General features: G+C 39.6%; 1 protein-coding gene across 1 annotated transcript in view; it reads right to left on the reverse strand.

Annotated features, from left to right (window-relative positions):
* Window positions 1-16,716, reverse strand: part of LOC124717343 (beta-1,4-glucuronyltransferase 1-like) — an 88,283-nt gene that overhangs the window by 22,850 nt on the left and 48,717 nt on the right. The window contains exon 7 of the mRNA XM_047244173.1: window positions 10,783-10,974. Within this exon, the coding sequence (XP_047100129.1) occupies window positions 10,783-10,974 (192 nt within the window). The remainder of the gene's footprint in view (window positions 1-10,782; window positions 10,975-16,716) is intronic.

Genomic DNA, 16,716 nt, shown 5'->3' on the forward strand with positions numbered 1-16,716 from the left:
TTATCAGGCTATTGGGGACGTCAGAATTGGAAATGGAGTCAGGATTAATGGATTTTGGCTGTTTTCAACAATATCTGTACAGGCAGCCTTTGAGAAACAATATATTGATTTAACCTAAGTCAGTACTTTAACCCCTGAACATACTGAATTTTTTTACAAATTATGTTCATAAAACAGGACTCTGTGTTAATGAAAAGCACCCTATAATGGAATGACATTACATATAGGCACATAAAGATAGCTTTTAAAGCTAAAAGCAATCAATTACAAATTTTTGAAGAACACCAATAATTAAACCCCAATTGTACTTGTACAATGGACTGCGACTAAAGTAGCGTAAATATGAAGATGAACCACGTATTGCACAATGGTATTCTGTGAACGGAAATCTTGGAGCAGCTGGGGGAATCACAGTAAATGTATTTATTTCATACCACTGGGGAGTGAGTACTTGTCAGTCAACTGGAGAACTTTCATCACTTTCAGCCTCTGATGAAGCAATGTATCACATTTTTCTTGGCTTTCTGAACCACTAAATTCAATGTCAAACACAGGATAAATATAGCTATTCATTTTTGGATGTGTAAATAACAATACATGACAAAGACAAACTGCACATATGCAATGGCAACCAAAACAGAAAAGCAGGCTACAAATTTAGGACCAGATGCTCTCTAGCAACCAAAACTTAACTATCAGTGGTGAGTTCTGAAATGAATATAATTCCCCCCCTCCCCCAATCTCAAAAGTCTGTTCTTATATTGTCAGAGTATACTCAATGTTTTAAGTTTCTGTCAAAATAATACATACGAGATAGCTTAGAACTTTATGCTAAGTGATTAAAATATGTTAAGTGATTAAAGAATATATATATACCCTTGGACTTCATAAGGATGGCAGGAAATAGAAAGAGGAACCATGAAAGAAGATTCGCTAACACAAAAATGAGCAAGTCTGACCACCTTTATTACAATGATGATATTCTACTGTTTCACACTACACTGAGAAAATGAAGCAGAAATACACTGACAAATGTTTCCAAGTGAGACACATAGCACTACTGTCGACATTTCCACTTTTGTACACATTTTCAGTGCAGTACAGATACAAAGATAAAGGTGGTGAGAAATCAAGCAAAAAGTAAGTCCTTCACAATGAACCATTGGAGACCACAGGTTCCTTAACCAAAATACTCTGAAAATATCGCTGAAAAACTTCTGAAATTTTGTTGGTTTAGTTAGGCTTCACCTTGTATTTGTGGTATGATTTCAGTAACATAAATGTATATACAATAATGATATCTAATAATGTAAATTACCATAATTATCAGCATCTAAATATTATTATTATTATAGTAGTAGTAGTAGTAGTAGTAGTAGTAGTTGTTGTTGTTGTTGCTAGTAAAACTATCCAGACGCTGGCTGTGGACATATCATTCACTATATTTCAGAAATATTTTAGTCTTGGATCAAAAGCACCACCATTATGAATAAAACCTTGCTAAGCTGCAACATTGTAGAACTGTTTCTACAACCAATTTACGCCTATCAGCAAGATGGAGAAAAAAAAAGTTGGTCATTCAACAGAGTTTGTTTTGTTGGTGATACATGCACAGCAGTTACTTCATGTTATATAATTCTACTAAATTCTCCACTCTTTTTGTAAACCAGAGATGGTTGAGCAGTTGATATGTACCAAATCTACTGCTTATGAAGGAAGGCTCTTTGTTCATCATTATCAAAATTTTCACATACTAAAAGTAGCTTCTGATGTAGCATAAGACACACTTTCAGCTACAGCATAGAACTACTTGAAATTATCAGTATCTTCTCGCATCAATTTTTTACTTATTTTCATTTTATCAGGTTGTTCGTGTGATTCTAGTTTTCATATGTGGTTTCCCTTTTAGAAATTATCCCCAACATTCCTAACACTTATTTGCAGTGACACAATAGGTTCTGTGGGGAATAGCTTCCATGAGCCAGTCCCATAAAGCCCGATACAAGAACACTGTGTAACTTACTTTTTGACTGTTGCTCTGAAAAGAATTTTGGAGCAACTGAACTATCACATTTCAAGTACAAGATCAAAATACCTCAATACAGGTAATCTGTTTCATCCAAAAGAAGATGTCATGATTAATATCAATTAATTAAAACACGGATAATCCTGTTCAGAATGAGATTCAAATTAGGCACCTTCCATGTTAAAAATACACAGAGTTTCAATGTTTTTTAGCGATTTTCATTTTTGTGTGTTTGTAGCACTTACACCCCCATTTCAACTCTGTTCACAATACACTGGAAACACAACTTGCATGCAAGCTGGTGATATATCAGGAGCCCTGAATTCTATTATGTGTAAAGGTACAGAATTTAGCTGAATTAAATTTGGAATTTTTTCCCATAAGCATTAGAGGTGTGAAATTTTTCAGTACCCTTGTTGTCTATAAATGAGCAATCAAGTCTACAACTAACTTTAATATAATATAATTTCTAAGATAGTTAGATCATGGAGACATCATCTATGTGCATATTATATTGGGTATTACTTCAAATATTTGTTTTGTATTTTTATTACTAGTTAAAGTTACTCCTCCGGTGCCTGCGGCGGTTACAGTTTGTCAGCAGACACCCCTACGTCACAACAGGTGACACGCAGACTTACCAACACTGCACAGAGTGCGGAGGGGGTCCCCAGAGCACATCACCACTAGTGACGTCTGTGACTGTAAAAAACAATAATGAAGAAAATCTTAATTTGTCTTCCTCCCAAATGTGAGTCCAGAGAGTTAACCACTGCATCATCTCGCTTGGTACAAGTTACAGATAACTTTTTGCTCCCTGTATTTTATTCTTGATACCTTCAGACTTTTGAAGACTGAATTATAGTCAACATTGTCACAACTTTCTCTATATCTATAAATGCTATAAACATCAATTTGCTTCTCTCTGTCTCAGGAAAGGGGTAGGGTCAGCATGGCCTCGCATGTTCCTACATTTCTCTGAAATCCAAACAGATTTTCCCAAAGGTCAGCTTCTATCAGTCATTTCACACTTCTGTAAATCATCTGTGCCAGTGTTTTGAAAACAGAATTATTAATATGATAGTTTGGTAATATTCATATCCGTTAACATATTCCTTCTTTGGAGTAGAGTAGCAATTATTGCATTGTAAAAGTCATACCTATTAACATATTCCTTCTTTTGAGTAGAATAGGAATTATCGCATCCTTCTTGAAGTTTGAGGGTACTTCATGTGCCTGATATATGTTACGTACAGGGTGGAATATTTCTTTCGTAGCTGGCTCTCATGAAGATTCCAAAAATTATGGTGGAATGTTGTCTATTATAAGACACTTGTTTTGATTTAGGTCTTTCAAGACTCTATCAAATTCGTCTCACAATATCATATCTCCTACCTCATCTTAATTTGTTTCCTCTTGTTTTTCTATAATGCTGTCTTTCAAGTGTCTTTCCCTTCTACAAAACCTTTATGCATTTCTTTCAGCTTTTCCTTCTTTGCTTAGTGTGGGTTTTCACCTGAGCTGATAAATATTCATACGGGAGCTTCTCTTTTTTTCCAGGGATACCTTTCAGTTTCCATAGGTAACTTTCCCATAGTCCTGCAAGCTTCTACAACCCCGCATGCATCATCTAGCTGTTCTGCTTCACCAGTCTGCAGTTCCCATCAATCTCATTTTTTAGATGACAGTATTCCATTTTGCTAGCTTCATTTGCTATATTTTCAAATTTTCTCCTTTTGTCGATTACATCCAATCTGTCACAAATTATCTGCCTATTTAAATCTCTCTGCCTCAACTACACTCCTGGAAATTGAAATAAGAACACCGTGAATTCATTGTCCCAGGAAGGGGAAACTTTATTGACACATTCCTGGGGTCAGATACATCACATGATCACACTGACAGAACCACAGGCACATAGACACAGGCAACAGAGCATGCACAATGTCGGCACTAGTACAGTGTATATCCACTTTTCGCAGCAATGCAGGCTGTTATTCTCCCATGGAGACGATCGTAGAGATGCTGGATGTAGTCCTGTGGAACGGCTTGCCATGCCATTTCCACCTGGCGCCTCAGTTGGACCAGCGTTCGTGCTGGACGTGCAGACCGCGTGAGACGACGCTTCATCCAGTCCCAAACATGCTCAATGGGGGACAGATCCGGAGATCTTGCTGGCCAGGGTAGTTGACTTACACCTTCTAGAGCACGTTGGGTGGCACGGGATACATGCGGATGTGCATTGTCCTGTTGGAACAGCAAGTTCCGTTGCCGGTCTAGGAATGGTAGAACGATGGGTTCGATGACGGTTTGGATGTACCTTGCACTATTCAGTGTCCCCTCGACGATCACCAGTGGTGTACGGCCAGTGTAGGAGATCGCTCCCCACACCATGATGCCGGGTGTTGGCCCTGTGTGCCTCGGTCGTATGCAGTCCTGATTGTGGCGCTCACCTGCACGGCGCCAAACACGCATACGACCATCATTGGCACCAAGGCAGAAGCGACTCTCATCGCTGAAGACGACACGTCTCCATTCGTCCCTCCATTCACGCCTGTCGCGAACCACTGGAGGCGGGCTGCACGATGTTGGGGCGTGAGCGGAAGACGGCCTAACGGTGTGCGGGACCGTAGCCCAGCTTCATGGAGACGGTTGCGAATGGTCCTCGCCGATACCCTAGGAGCAACAGTGTCCCTAATTTGCTGGGAAGTGGCGGTGCGGTCCCCTACGGCACTGCATAGGATCCTACGGTCTTGGCGTGCATCCGTGCGTCGCTGCGGTCTGGTCCCAGGTCGACGGGCACATGCACCTTCCGCCGACCACTGACGACAACATCGATGTACTGTGGAGACCTCACGCCCCACGTGTTGAGCAATTCGGCGGTACGTCCACCCGGCCTCCCGCATGCCCACTATACGCCCTCGCTCAAAGTCCGTCAGCTGCACATACGGTTCACGTCCACGCTGTCGCGGCATGCTACCAGTGTTAAAGACTGCGATGGAGCTCCGTATGCCACGGCAAACTGGCTGACACTGACGGCGGCGGTGCACAAATGCTGCGCAGCTAGCGCCATTCGATGGCCAACACCGCGGTTCCTGGTGTGTCCGCTGTGCCGTGCGTGTGATCATTGCTTGTACAGCCCTCTCGCAGTGTCCGGAGCAAGTATGGTGGGTCTGACACACCGGTGTCAATGTGTTCTTTTTTCTATTTCCAGGAGTGTATTTCATCTTTCACTGCTACCCATTTGTCTTATGTTCCTCACATTTGTTTCAGTCAACTGTGGTCTAATACTCCCTCTGACATCCTCAACAACCTCCGCTTCATTCATCTTACCCACATCCCCGCTCCTTAAATTTCTGTCTTTCTGCAGATTCTTCAATTTTAGTCTGCAGTTCATAATCAATAAGTTAAGGTCCACATCTGCTCCTGGAAATATTCTGCAGTTTAATTTCTGGTTTTGAAATTTCTGTCTTACCATCATACAGTCTGACTAAAATCTTCCAGTGTTTCCCTGTCCTTTCTTCCATGATTTTTGAACCAATTATTATAACTGATTGAACTGTGCTTAGTGCAAAATTCTACCAGGCAGTTTCCCCCTCCATTTTTTCTCCCCTAGTTCATGTTCACCCATTTATTCCTTCTTGTCCTTTTCCTACTACTGAATTCCAGACCTCCATCACAATTACATTTTAACCTCTATTAACTATTTGAATAATTTTATCTCACCAGACATTCTTTTAATGTCTTTATCATGTGTGTAGCTAGTAGCATAAATTTTTACTACTTTGGTGGGTGTTGGCTTTGTGCCTATATTGGCTATTATAGTGTGATCATTATGCTTTTCATAGTAGCTACTGATGTTCTCCTGTTTTCTTATTCAATATGAGGCATTTTTTTGCATTACCCCTATTTGATTTTATGTTGTTAACTCCATACTGACCTGACCAAAAGTTCTGTTCTTTCTACTATATGCCACTCTTATTCCCACAATATCTAACTTCAACCTACACCTTTCACTGTTTAGATTCTCAGTGACTCAGCAGTGAAGCTTCCAACTACAAATCTGAAGGTCTCAGGTTAGACCTCAGAAAAACCCTAGTATTTCTGTCTGCCACTTATCACTTCTTTCACCTCCGGCAATGTTTGTTGATGTAAAATTCTGAGATGCACTGTGGTTCAGAAACCATGGGTCACCTTATAAGTGGCTGGATAAATGTCAGAGGAAGACAATGGTATACCAGCTCCAACAGATCATGCCTAGTAAAGCACTGTGGCATTCAAAACAATCTTCAGATTGATAACTGTTCTACTTTCTAACCTACTTACATGATTAAGGGATCTAACATTCCACACTCCAACCTGTAGAATACCAGTTTCGTTTCTCTTGATGACAACATAATTCTGGGTAGTCCCTGCCCAGGGATCCAAATGAGTGGTTATTTTATCTACCGAATATTTACCTGTATTATGAGAAGGAGAGTTGCTACTCACCATATAGAGGAGATGCTGAGTCGCAGATAGGCATATTAAAAAGATTTTCACACTTAAATCTTTTGACCAATGGCCTTTGTCAACAATAGACCACATATGCACGCACACACACACACACACACACACACACACACTCACGCAAAAGCAACTCACACACATGACTGCAGGCAACTGGAACCACACTGTGAGCAGCAGCATCAGTGCATGATGGGAGTGGTGACTGGGTGGGAGAAAGGAGGAGGCTGGGGCGGGGCAGGGGAGGGATAGTATGGTGGGGGTGGCAGACAGTGAAATGCTGCAGGTTGGGCGGCAGGAGGGAGAGGTGGGGATGGGGCGGGCGAGGGGGGGGGGGGATATGTAACAAAAAAGGAGAGAAATAAAATAAATAAAGAAGAAGACTGGGTGTGTTGCCAACTGCACAAGTCAGAAAATCTGGTGTTGGTGGGAAAGATCCATATGGCACAGGCTGTGAAGCAGTCATTGAAATGAAGGAGATCATGAACACACAGGTAAGGAAGAACAAAAGAATAGAATCGGATCACTATCTTACAGAAGTTAAGTGCCTCTGGATTCCAAACAGGGACTGACTGCCACAGACAAACAGAAAAACTGAAAACATAAAGGTAGACAGAGACAAATTAAGACACAATCGATCCAGATATGAGGAAGGAATTGAATCATTCGATGAATGGGACGACATGAAGCGAAATATGGCGAAACAGGCTGAACTATGGGGAAAGGAAGAAAAGAAACGGAAGCACTGGTGGTGGAACAAGGAATGTGAGGAAGCGGTAGAGACTTGCAGGAAAGCCTGGAGAGACTGGAGCAGCAAGAAGGACCCGGAAAATGGGAAATTTTCTTAGGAGCAAGAAAGGAAACAGCCCGAACAATACGATGGACCAGAAGACAGAAGATGAAGCAGGAACTGGACGAGATTGAGACCAACTTCAGGAAAAACAACAGCAGACACTTTTTCGGGAAATTCAAAAAGAGCCTGATTGGATACAGGGGTAGAGAACTGTTTATAAGAGATAAGAAAGGGGAGCTGGCTGTCAGTGCGAAGGAGAACTGTCAGATTTTTGCAGAGCACTTTCACGACCTGCTGAACTGTGAACCACCCGAAGAAGAGCTGGAACTGGGGACTGACACAGAAGAGAGAGAGCCACGCCCTCCAACCAGGGATGAAGTCGCACATGCCATAAGCCATCTGAAGAATAATAAGGCAACTAGAGAAGATGGTATAGCAGCTGAGATGATAAAGTGGGGAGGCAACAAAGCAGTAGACAACATGACCAACATAATTCATCAGATCTGGAGAACAAAGAAGTTGCCATAAGAATGGAAGAATGCAATTGTAGTACCAATACACAAGAAGGGGGACAAGAGAGATGCAAACAACTACAGAGGAATATCGCTACTAGAGGTTGGATACAAGGTGCTGTCAAAACTATTGCTCAAGAGAGTAGAACAGGTAGAAAGTACAGTTGGCGACTACCAAGCGGGATTCAGGATGGGAAGAGGTTGTGTAGAACAGATATTTATCCTGAAGCAACTGATAGAACATAGGGCCTTAAAAAACAAAAAGGCAGTAATAACCTTCGTGGACTTCACAAAGGCATATGACTCCATCAACAGACAGACTCTTGTTAGGATCCTGAAGAACAGAGGACTTGATGGAACTACACAAGAACTCATAAAAGAAATTCTGACAGACACAAAAGCAAGAGTGAGATTCAGAGGAGCACTGTCAGAAGATTTTGAGATCAAGACTGGTGTTAAACAGGGAGGTGGATTGTCACCATTGTTGTTCAATATAGCACTGGATGAAGTGATCAGGCAGTGGAGAGCAATAAACGAGGAAATGGGAATACCAAAGACCCATGTGGGTGACAAAAAGGACAACAGGGCTCAAGTGGACTGCCTAGTCTTTGCAGATGACATAGCAATAGTAAGTGAGACGGAAGAAGACGCAAAGACACAACTCGACAACTTAAGGAAGGTAGCCAGAAAGGTGGAACTGAGGATCGCCTATAACAAGACAAAGACATTAAACACCACTGCCAACTGGGAAACACCGGAAGGCACTGTGCAAATGGTGGACAAATTTAAATACCTGGGAGAATTTATAACAGGAAGGAACAGGAGCAAGGAGGGAATAACAGAGAGGATAAAGAAGATGAGGTCAGCCTTCTGCATGATGAGAGAGGTATACAATAAAAAGAATATATCCACAGAGGCAAAGATAAGCCACTACAAGGCAACAGTGATGAATGCAGTAGTATATGCTGCCGAGACGATGACATTAGGAAGAAATGGGGCAGAGCAACTAGAGAAAGAAGAGAGGAAAATACTGAGAAAAATACTAGGTCCCAAAAGAGGTGGATGCGAAGACCTAGGGAAGAATTGTACTGGAACATGAGAACAATATCCGGGGAAATCAGACTGAAAAGGGCAAGGTTAGCTGGGCATGTAGTTAGGATGAGTATGGACAGAATGACGACGAGAGTGTGGGAAACTACAGGGAGGACAAGGGGAAAGACAGGAACCAAGTGCATTGTTGAACTTTGGAAGGACTGGTTGGAATTGGGGACCATGGTCAAAGGAAAGGAAAATTGGAGGAACAAATATACACCGACAAATATGCCGGAGATCAATGACAGAGAAGAATACAGGAAAAGATTAGAATGTCACCAGTGGAGCCGCCAGGAGAAACGGAAACTGAAGATCTCAGAAGAAGAATGGGAGAGGAGAAGAGAAAGAATGAAGAGGTTCTGGGAGAAGAAGAGGAAAATGCAATCCACAAAGGGGCTACCCGTGGTCCTACAGAGGCCGTAACGCAAGAAGAAGAAGAAGAAGAAGAAGAAGAAATGAAGGATATCATGTTTGGCAGCATGTTCAGCAACAGGGTGGTCCACTTGTTTTCTGGCCACAGTTTGTACAAAATGGCATGCCGCACTGATTGATTAAGTCACTAATTAGTAACTTCATGTAATTCACTCTAAGTTGCAATATGGCATTCATTCACATAAACAAGGGGATTCACATTTGTGTAAGGATAATAGTCCCATGTATTTTTCAAAATTTAAACAATCAACATTTTCTATAATCCAAAATTCTATTAGTTCCTGTAGTCCATCAAAACCAGTAAATTCAAACTAGCCAAATTTTAAAGAATTATGCAATCTTCAAAATAAGTCTGTTCCTATGCCATTCTTTATGAGGCCCATCCCTACCACAAAACAATCATTCTGCGGTGAGACTGTAATGGAGTAACTGCTATGTCCACCTATATGGAAAATGTACTGCAGTTGATCAGGCGGTTGCATTAAGTCAAAAAAATATACAGTGTTTGTGACGCGTTTCACATCCTACCATTTATAACTCGATAATTCACAATGATTGCTTTTAATACGAACTTGTACAAGATGCCAAAAATTGTATCAATCGTTAACAATGACCTATAATGACAGTGTAGATTGATGAGAACAAAGTATTGCTACACGCTTATAATTAATATTAATAATACTGTACAAGAGGAAGGGGAATTACTAAGTGAACTTTAAGCAGCTGTGTTGAATGTTTATTTGCCATACATGAACAACTGATATTACTAATTACTTTGATCTCAGGATACTATATTCAAACTATAAGGTAGAACATCCACCGCATGTAGTCAGTAACTATTTGTTTATCTGTACAAAACTGAAGTATACTTGAGACCCGAACCAGCCACAAACATGAGTTCAGAGAATATCAAAGTGCAATTAAAGTGTCTAAATTTCAATACTGGTGTGACCTACATTACTGACAATAGCTTACTTTCACCACCACCAACTTTTCAGTCAGTTTTTGACAGAGGCACTGCTAATGATGACATCCGTGCAGGTAAACAGGATAGGTTACGACATGTTTGATGTTTTTTGGAATCCATGTTGGATGGCACGGAAGAGGTCATTCAGTTCACAATACCCCTTACATTTGAGTTCAGAGTATGTTCTAAGATTCTACAACAAACAGATGTCAAGGATATTGGACAGTAGTTTTATGAATCACTTCTACTACCCCTCTTGTAGATGATAGTGTACAATTATCTTAAAAATCACTTCAAAAACCTTGCAGTTGATGAATGACCTGTGGGGAAGGGAAGGCGGCTGAGGAACACAATTAGCAGATGAGTAAACCTACAATTAGAGTATCTACAGATGAGGGCTCACCTTCTGTGTCAAAAGAACAAACACAGGTTGATCTTAGCAGTGCTCACTAACCTGGCACTTGAGGCAGAGCTCTATGTAGAATGGCCGCAGCAGGCCCTTCTCAGCCAGCTTCAGTAGCTGTGCCTTATCCGCCGGAGGAGGGATGGCCTCTGGAGCTTCGAAGGCGGGCACCACATACACAGTTTTGTCATCACGCCGTGATTCGCTGAAGAGACGGCCCCGCAGTGCGAACTCGTAAAAATCCTGCTTGGGAAGAGGTTGAAATTCTGCTTATCACAAGTTAAAAGTACACAGAAATTATCTGCTATATATGGGTGAGAAATTATGAACATGTCTAGAGTAAGACAATAAAATCTTATGAGTCTTTAAGCTGTGTCATACTCCTCTTGAAACTTCACTGATCGACATTCCAATCCCTCTGCTGGGATGTTTTTCAGATGTCCACGGTATCACTAAACACTGCAGAAAGACAGTCTCGCATTCACATAAGAAAGGCTATTTTCCCACACTTTTTCAAAGAAGTGGAGTTAGCAAAACAAAACTCTTCAAGGTACCATTTGTGGAACATCATAACTGGATATAAACTGAAAGGAGATACCAAAAGAGGCAGAAATCCAAATTATTATTATTATTATTATTATTATTGTTCTGCCACCTCTGTCTTTTCTGATAGCTATTTTCCCACACTTTTTCAAAGAAGTGGAGGTAGCAAAACAAAACTCTTCAAGGTACCATTTGTGGAACATCATAACTGGATATACACTGAAAGGAGATACCGAAAGAGGCAGAAATCCAAATTATTATTATTATTATTATTATTATTATTATTATTGTTCTGCCACCTCTGTCATTTTCTGATAGCTATAATTCCCAAAAGTGCTTGCAATCAGAGCTATGTTTCCTAAGGAAATACTGATGGGCAATGGTTATGACCTTTCCATAAATAGGCACTTCCAATGAAGAAGTAAGTAATCCTGATACAACTAGAGAATGAGGAGCAAAAAACCATATGTGATCCAACATAGTCAATACACAAATAATAATAATAATAATAATAATAATAATAATAATCATAACAACCAAGCAAACAAGATGAGTGGAATTTCCCACCCATTCCATACAATTACTGTTTGTTACTAGAGTAACTAACTGTGTTAGCAAAATCCTTCAGAAGAATGGTATAAGGAATACATTTTGCCACTAGCACAAGATAAAACACTTCCTTTGGTATACTGTGGATGTGCTTGACTGCCTCCACACTTTGGGAGTCTATGAAGTGGTATGTGGTTGTGGCAAGGATTACGATGGCAGACTTGGAAGGACAGTAATAAAACACATTAAAGAGCACAAATGCCACACACATTTTAAGACAAAATGTAAAATCGTTAGTAGTGAACGTCTTCCCTTCTTATTCCGTCCAGTAGTCTCTCCTGACCCAGGGTTCTGGTGACTTTTCCGAACTGTACCCCTTTTCTTAGATTAGATTAGATTAGATTAGATTAGATTAGATTAGATTTACTTTCATTCCAATTGATCCGTAGTGAGGAGGTCCTCCAGGATGTGGAACATGTCAGAAAAACAACAATACATGACAAATATTTAAACTAAAACAAATAAGCTAATGTACCATTCCACAGGTCCCAAGTGGAATGATCGTCATTTTTTAATGAACACTAAGAGTCATTTTACAAATACTATTGCACTGAATTTAAAATAAAAAAGTTTTATATTTATTTATAAGGTAAGAAACATGTAATACAACTACTGTAATACTTATTTACAATGAACACATTACTGCACTGAAATGGTGCAGAAGTTAGATTATACTTACACACACTCACACACACACACACACACACGCACACACACACACACACACACACACACACAAATTTTCAGTGAACACATTACTGCACTGAAATTGTGCAGAAGTTATGTTGTACTTATATACAAATCAGTTGGTTTTCCTCAGAAATTCATCAATGGAGTAGAAGGAGTTGGCCACCAATAAATCCTTTAGGCTTCTCTTAAACTGAATTTCATTGGTTGTTAAGCTTTTTATGGCTGCTGGCAAGTTATTGAAAATGTGTGTTCCTGAATAATGCACACCTTTTTGTACAATACTAAGTGACTTTAAATCCTTGTGAAGATTATTCTTATTTCTAGTATTGATTCCATGAATTGAGCTGTTGGTTTGAAAAAGTGATATGTTTTTAATGACAAATTTCATTAAGGAATAAATATATTGGGAAGCTGTAGTTAGTATCCCTAGTTCCCTAAACAGGCTTCTGCAGGATGTTCTTGAGTTCACACCACATATAATTCTTACTGCACGTTTTTGTGCCCGGAAAACTTTAGCTTGGCTTGATGAATTACCCCAGAAAATAATCCCATATGACATTATGGAATGAAAGTAAGCATAGTATGCCAGCTTTTTCATTTTTATATCCCCTATGTCTGACAAAATTCGCATTGCAAACAGAGATTTGTTAAGACGCTTCAGCAGTTCTGTGGTGTGCTCCTCCCAGTTGAATTTATTATCAAGCTGTAATCCCAAGAATTTAACACCGTCCACTTCTTCTATCTTCTTGTCATCATATGTTAGACATATACTCTTGGGACACCCCTTACAAGTTCTGAACTGCATGTAGTGTGTTTTTTCAAAGTTTAGTGACAAAGAATTGGCTAGGAACCAGTGATTAATGTCTACAAATATTTTATTGGCTGATCTTTCTAAGACTACACTTGATTTGCTATTTATTGCAATGTTTGTATCATCAGCAAACAAAACAAACTTGGCATCTGGTAATGTTACTGATGAAAGGTCATTGATATACACAAGAAAAAGTAAGGGCCCCAAAATGGAACCTTGTGGGACCCCACATGTAATTAGTTCCCAGTTGGATGATGCCTGATAGCTTGATACATGTCTCTTTCCTAATAACACCCTTTGTTTCCTGCCAGAGATATAAGATTTGAACCATTTTGCAGCATTTCCTGTTACACTATAATATTCTAGTTTACTTAAAAGGATATTGTGATTTACACAGTCAAATGCCTTTGACAGATCACAAAATATACCAGTTGCCTGCAATTTTTTGTCTAATGAATTAAGTACATTTTCACTGTAAGTGTAGATAGCCTTCTCAATATCAGAACCTTTTAGAAATCCAAACTGTGACTTTGACAGTATGTTATTTGAGATAAGATGGTTATAAAGACGACTGTACATTACTTTTTCGAAAATTTTTGAGAATGCTGGCAACAGTGAAATTGGACGGAAATTTGATGCTATTTCTTTATCTCCCTTCTTAAACAGTGGCTTAACTTCAGCATATTTCAGCCATTCGGGAAATATTCCACTGATAAACGACTGGTTACACAGATAGCTTAATATGTTACTTAGCTCAGAGTCACATTCTTTAATTAACTTTGTTGATATTTCATCATACCCACTAGATGTTTTTGATTTTAAAGATTTTATGATGGACATTATTTCTGTTGGGGTAGTGAGGGTCAAATTCATATTATGGAAGTTACTTGAAATGTCTGGTCTAAGGTAATCCATAGCAGCATCTACCGAACCTGACAACCCCATCTTTTCAGTAACAGTTATAAAATGTTTGTTAAAAAGTTCTGCAACACTATACACATCTGTCACCAATGCATCATTTACTCTTAATGCTATTTGTTCCTCTTCATGTCTGGTTCTACCGGTCTCCTCCTTCACTATATCCCATATTGTCTTTATTTTGTTATCTGATATGACTATCTTTTCCTTGTAATATATTTGCTTTGACATCCGTATTACAGTCTTTAATATTTTGCAGTATTTCTTATAATGTGCTATAGCATCAACATTGGAAATGTTTCGGATTGACAGATACAGTTTTCTTTTTGTTTTACAAGATACCCCTATTCCTCGAGTAATCCATGGCTTCTTTGTAGACTTTGCTCTAACCTTGGTAAGTTTTGGGGGAAAGCAGTGTTCAAATAAGGTAAGCACTTTATTAGCAAAAATGTTATATTTTTCATTCATGCCATGAGCACTGTAAACATCAGTCCAGTGAATGTCTCTGAGGAGTGTCCTAAAATAATCAATTTTTGGCTTACTGATTACCCTCTTGAGCTCAGATTTAACAGATTTTATATCCTGTTCAGTATTAACATTTAACAGAAGGAACTGCATGTCATGGTCTGAGAGGCCATTGACTATTGGTTTTGTAATATAATTTTGTTCATTTGACTTTTCTATAAAGATATTATCAATGGCTGTTTGTGAGCAAGTGGTTATCCTAGTGGGGAACTTTACTGTGGGAATTAAGTTGAATGATAGTGTTACTAACTCAAATAGGTTCTTATTGGGAGAGTCTTTAAGGAAATCTACATTGAAATCACCAGCAACCACTATTTCTTTGTTTTTGGTTGTTAAATGGGCCAGTACAGCTTCAAGGTGGTTTACAAACAGATTAAAGTTACCTGCAGGTGCTCGATATACACTTAATATTATGAAAGATTTTTTGTGAAAATCTAATTCTGTTGCACATGCTTCCATATGCTGTTCTAGGCAAAATTTATGAATGTCTATGTTCTTAAATTTATGACAGTTCCTGATGAATGTGGCAACTCCTCCTTTCTCCATTTCTGATCTACAATAGTGAGATGCTAACCTAAACCCTGTAACACTTAAAAGTTCTATACCAGTGGTCACATGATGTTCAGAGAGGCAGATTATGTCAGCTGGGTTTGAAGACTCTAATTCATCTATGCAGATAGTTAATTCATTAATTTTATTTCTCAGTCCTCGAATATTTTGATGCAATAAAGATAGCTGACATTTCACATTGACTGACTTAAAATTGGATGGAGTTAAAATATCTGCTGACAGTTGAAAATTCTTAACCAATGGCTGTTTATGTTGATGTAATAAGCTGGAATTATGTTTTTTGATTTCTTTCTCAAACTGAAGGTTTGTCTCAGTTCTAACCTCTCTTAAAATTTGTTTTCTTTCTGTCCTCCCTACCCTAAAAAAGGGTCTTTTCTGAATCCTATAACCACTGGTATTTTACCACTCATGACAGTGCCTCCCCCCTTTAACTTTCCTGCTATTTCCCCAGCCAATTTACCCTTCCCCTTCCTGTTGAGGTGAAGGCCATGCCTAGTATAATCCCACCTACTGACAGAATCAACATGAACCACACCAATGTGTGACCCCGCACCCGACATGAGCAGCCGTTCCAGCTCCAAATTAACTCTCTTGACAGAAGAGTTCAAATGAGGTCGGTCATGGCGCCCAAGAACAGATACAAACTCAACACTGGTATGCCTCGATGCTGATGCAATCTTCGCCAGGTCACACTCTATGCTGTACCCAGGATCTCTGTCAATACTGTTACCTGCCCCACCCACTATAACCACGGTGTCTTCCTTAGTGAAATCTTTGCAAAGTGATCCTAAATCCTCTGTCACCTGCTCCAGACCAGCACTAGGTTTAAAAAAATTGGTGACCTGGTATTCTGATCCTAGTTCATCCTGCAAGAGTTGGCCAACACCTCTTCCATGGGAACTACCTAACAACAACACTTTCTTTCTCTTTACTGATTTCCCTACATTCTTACTTTTCAATTTGCTGCTGAAAGTTTGTTGTGCCCTGTCTACACCTGTAACTGCTTGAGGCTCACCAGCTTCTAACTGAAGCAACAGGTCAAATCTCTCCAGTCCTTTTCCTTCACTCCTCTTCCTTCCCCTCTAATTCTTTTGATGGAAGAAGGATCCACTAATGTGTGTGTGTGTGTGTGTGTGTGTGTGTGTGTGTGTGTGTTTTCTCCTGTTACCGCTTGGTAAGTAGATTTCTTAATCATCCATTTACATTATAGCAATATCATTGATATGATAATAGTACTGGAAGTTTTGGAATAAGTGTTTGTATTGGTGTTAGTAACACAAGTTTCAGCAGTAGTAGTAGCTGCAGAATAATCAAGGTGG

Source organism: Schistocerca piceifrons, chromosome 9 (genome assembly GCF_021461385.2).
Source record: "Schistocerca piceifrons isolate TAMUIC-IGC-003096 chromosome 9, iqSchPice1.1, whole genome shotgun sequence".
Taxonomy (NCBI): Eukaryota; Metazoa; Arthropoda; class Insecta; order Orthoptera; family Acrididae; genus Schistocerca; species Schistocerca piceifrons.